Genomic DNA, 2,440 nt, shown 5'->3' on the forward strand with positions numbered 1-2,440 from the left:
TACATAATGCAGACTTACATACATCACTACAGTAATATTCAACACATCCGTAATATTGCTGCCGAAAGACTCATATGTGCTTTTGGTGTTAATCATGGTCAGCTGATAGTAATTTATTAATACTTTCATGTTTTTAAATTTCCTTTTAATGTTTGATGTTTCAGCAAGTTCACCGTAAGATATCGTTAAGTACTAAACCATAACCTATTGCATATCACTTCTGAATGAGTCTGTTGATCTGTTTATATTTACAATGAAATGAATGTGAGGTGATGAGATCTGTGAACAACTGTATCGAGTACTATTATCCGAAGTGTTATCCACCTCTGGTGATGGTCGTAGCGCTGGCGAGCGGAGCATACTCTCCTCCGACATCAACCACTACATCACACTGCGTGCGATCTCCGCGTCCTGACACACACACACACACACACACAACCGTGCACGTGCAGATGAGACTGTGTTTGTGATGAAGAGTCTGGTTCCTGTCGCGCACCTTGCACTCCGGAAGCTGCCGCAGCAGGAAACACGCCAGAACTTCATCGCAGTGAAACGTGCCGTTATGAGTCCCGATCCTCATCTTCATCAGAAACACGCTGCGGATCGCCTTCATGAACTCTTCCTCTTCCTCTGTCGGGTTTTCTGCGTTATCGTCAGCAGGCGACGCGTCAGATCTCACCTCAGTGTGTCATATGAACATCATCTGATTCTGCGCCATTAAGGAGATATTTTAATGTAAAACACGCCGAGCTGTGTGAATCTCAAGATTTGTTGGCAAAGTAATTGCATGGTCAGGTGTTTCAAGCTTCTCTTCATGTTTTATTCAAACTGCCTGTGCAGCAGTTCTACTGTTACACCACTGGAGCAAGTCCACTGCTGGTCAAATCTGACTCCTGCATGATTCTCATGGCTACAGGAACCAAGATCTATCTCCGCTTCATCAATTATTAACTTCAATCAGTACACTTTTACTGCTTACGTTAGTAAAAAGCAATGTACAAAGAAACGGGTGTTGTTTCAGAATCCTCCTCAGTTAAAACTAAATGTATCCAGGCATCATTTTTTTAAACTTTTTAATTGAATTTTTTTTCTAAATCAACAAAATGAAGAGAGGAAAGAGCACTTTTCTCTTCAAAGTAAGTTTAATGCACAAAGGAAGTGAGCTTGTTTAATTACAAAGGTCCGTTCTCAAATAGAAGCAAACGTCTGACATTACATAATGAAGACGAGCGGATCTCCTGACAAGGACAGCTCATTATTTAAAGATCTTTAATTGATTAGAAAAGCATTCAGACTCACAGAAACACATTTAATTAAGTGCTATACATCACTGCATTAGTTGATCATGTTATTGCTGCGGGGCTCTGCCCTGACACTTGTGAAATCAGAGGAATCGGTTCAGGAGCTGCTCTTCAGTCAGTCACTGCTGCTGCTGCTGCTGCTGCTCGAGGAATGCTGCAAAACCACAAGAGACACAGCATTCAGACACTGAACCATTCAACACATGAGCTTCAACAGCCTGACCTGTGTGAGGCATGAGGGAGCTGCGTGATGCTTGATGCTGCCTCTTACCTTGCCGTGCTTCATGTGTTTATATTCCTTGTGAGCTTTATGCCCTTTCTTCATCTTCTTCATCTTCTTGTGTTTCTTGTGTCCAGGTGCGCCGATGATTGCGGCCGGGGGACCCCCATACTGCGGCACGGGGCAGGGGTGTCCTGCTGCAGGGAACGGCGCGTGCGGCGCGGTCACAGCCGGGGGAAAGGGGTGCTGGTATGGTGTGCTGTAAGGCATGGCTGAGGGCTGGTTCATGCCGGGAGGATAGACGGGGTTGGGTCCGGGTGGGTAGGATGGGATAGGCATGGCTGGATATGCTGGGTTTGGAGGTGCAGGAAAGGCAGGATTGGGCGGCTGAACGGCTGGAGGTCCTGCGTATGGTGGTCCTAGGAGACGAAAAACAACAATACATGAATGCACAGAAGGGTTTAGAAAAAAACTCATCTACAACAGGAAAATCCCCTTCATGCTCTTCCAACCCAGACTGTGCTGAAACAGGTTTGTTCATAAAATGACAACAGATGATTGTAAATGGCAGAATCCAAAACAGCATCATCATAACGGGCCATGCTGTATGACACTGCATTCGAAATCACCGTCCGCTTTCATGCCATTCTACTTACAATTCAGTGTTTCACTGAAGAAAGGGAATACTGTACAGTCACAGCAGGTTGAACAGCACGAGGGTGAGTAAAGGACACAACAAAAATTACATTTTCAGTTTTTGCCTGAACCTTCTTCTTTAAAGGGTTAGTTCACCCAAAAATTTACGTTCTGTCATTAATTACTGAAATTGGATTTATGAAGGGTCAGAAAGCTCCGGGATTTCATCAAAAATATCTAATATAAAAAGTATTGAGCCTTTTAAGATTGTCATTTATTTAGG

At 43.9% G+C, this 2,440-nt stretch overlaps 1 protein-coding gene across 1 annotated transcript; it reads right to left on the minus strand.

Annotated features, from left to right (window-relative positions):
- Positions 1-1,123: 1,123 nt before the first annotated feature.
- Positions 1,124-1,968, minus strand: LOC107715435 (proline-rich protein 13-like). Its single transcript, XM_016521580.1, has 2 exons — positions 1,573-1,968; positions 1,124-1,455 (listed from the first exon to the last, which is right to left on the minus strand). Exons 1-2 carry the CDS (start codon positions 1,858-1,860, stop codon positions 1,417-1,419), a joined length of 327 nt encoding a protein of 108 aa, XP_016377066.1. The 5' UTR covers positions 1,861-1,968; the 3' UTR covers positions 1,124-1,416.
- Positions 1,969-2,440: the final 472 nt, after the last annotated feature.

The sequence above is a fragment of the Sinocyclocheilus rhinocerous genome, unplaced genomic scaffold (genome assembly GCF_001515625.1).
Source record: "Sinocyclocheilus rhinocerous isolate Xijiao unplaced genomic scaffold, SAMN03320098_v1.1 scaffold2465, whole genome shotgun sequence".
NCBI classification, from domain to species: domain Eukaryota; kingdom Metazoa; phylum Chordata; class Actinopteri; order Cypriniformes; family Cyprinidae; genus Sinocyclocheilus; species Sinocyclocheilus rhinocerous.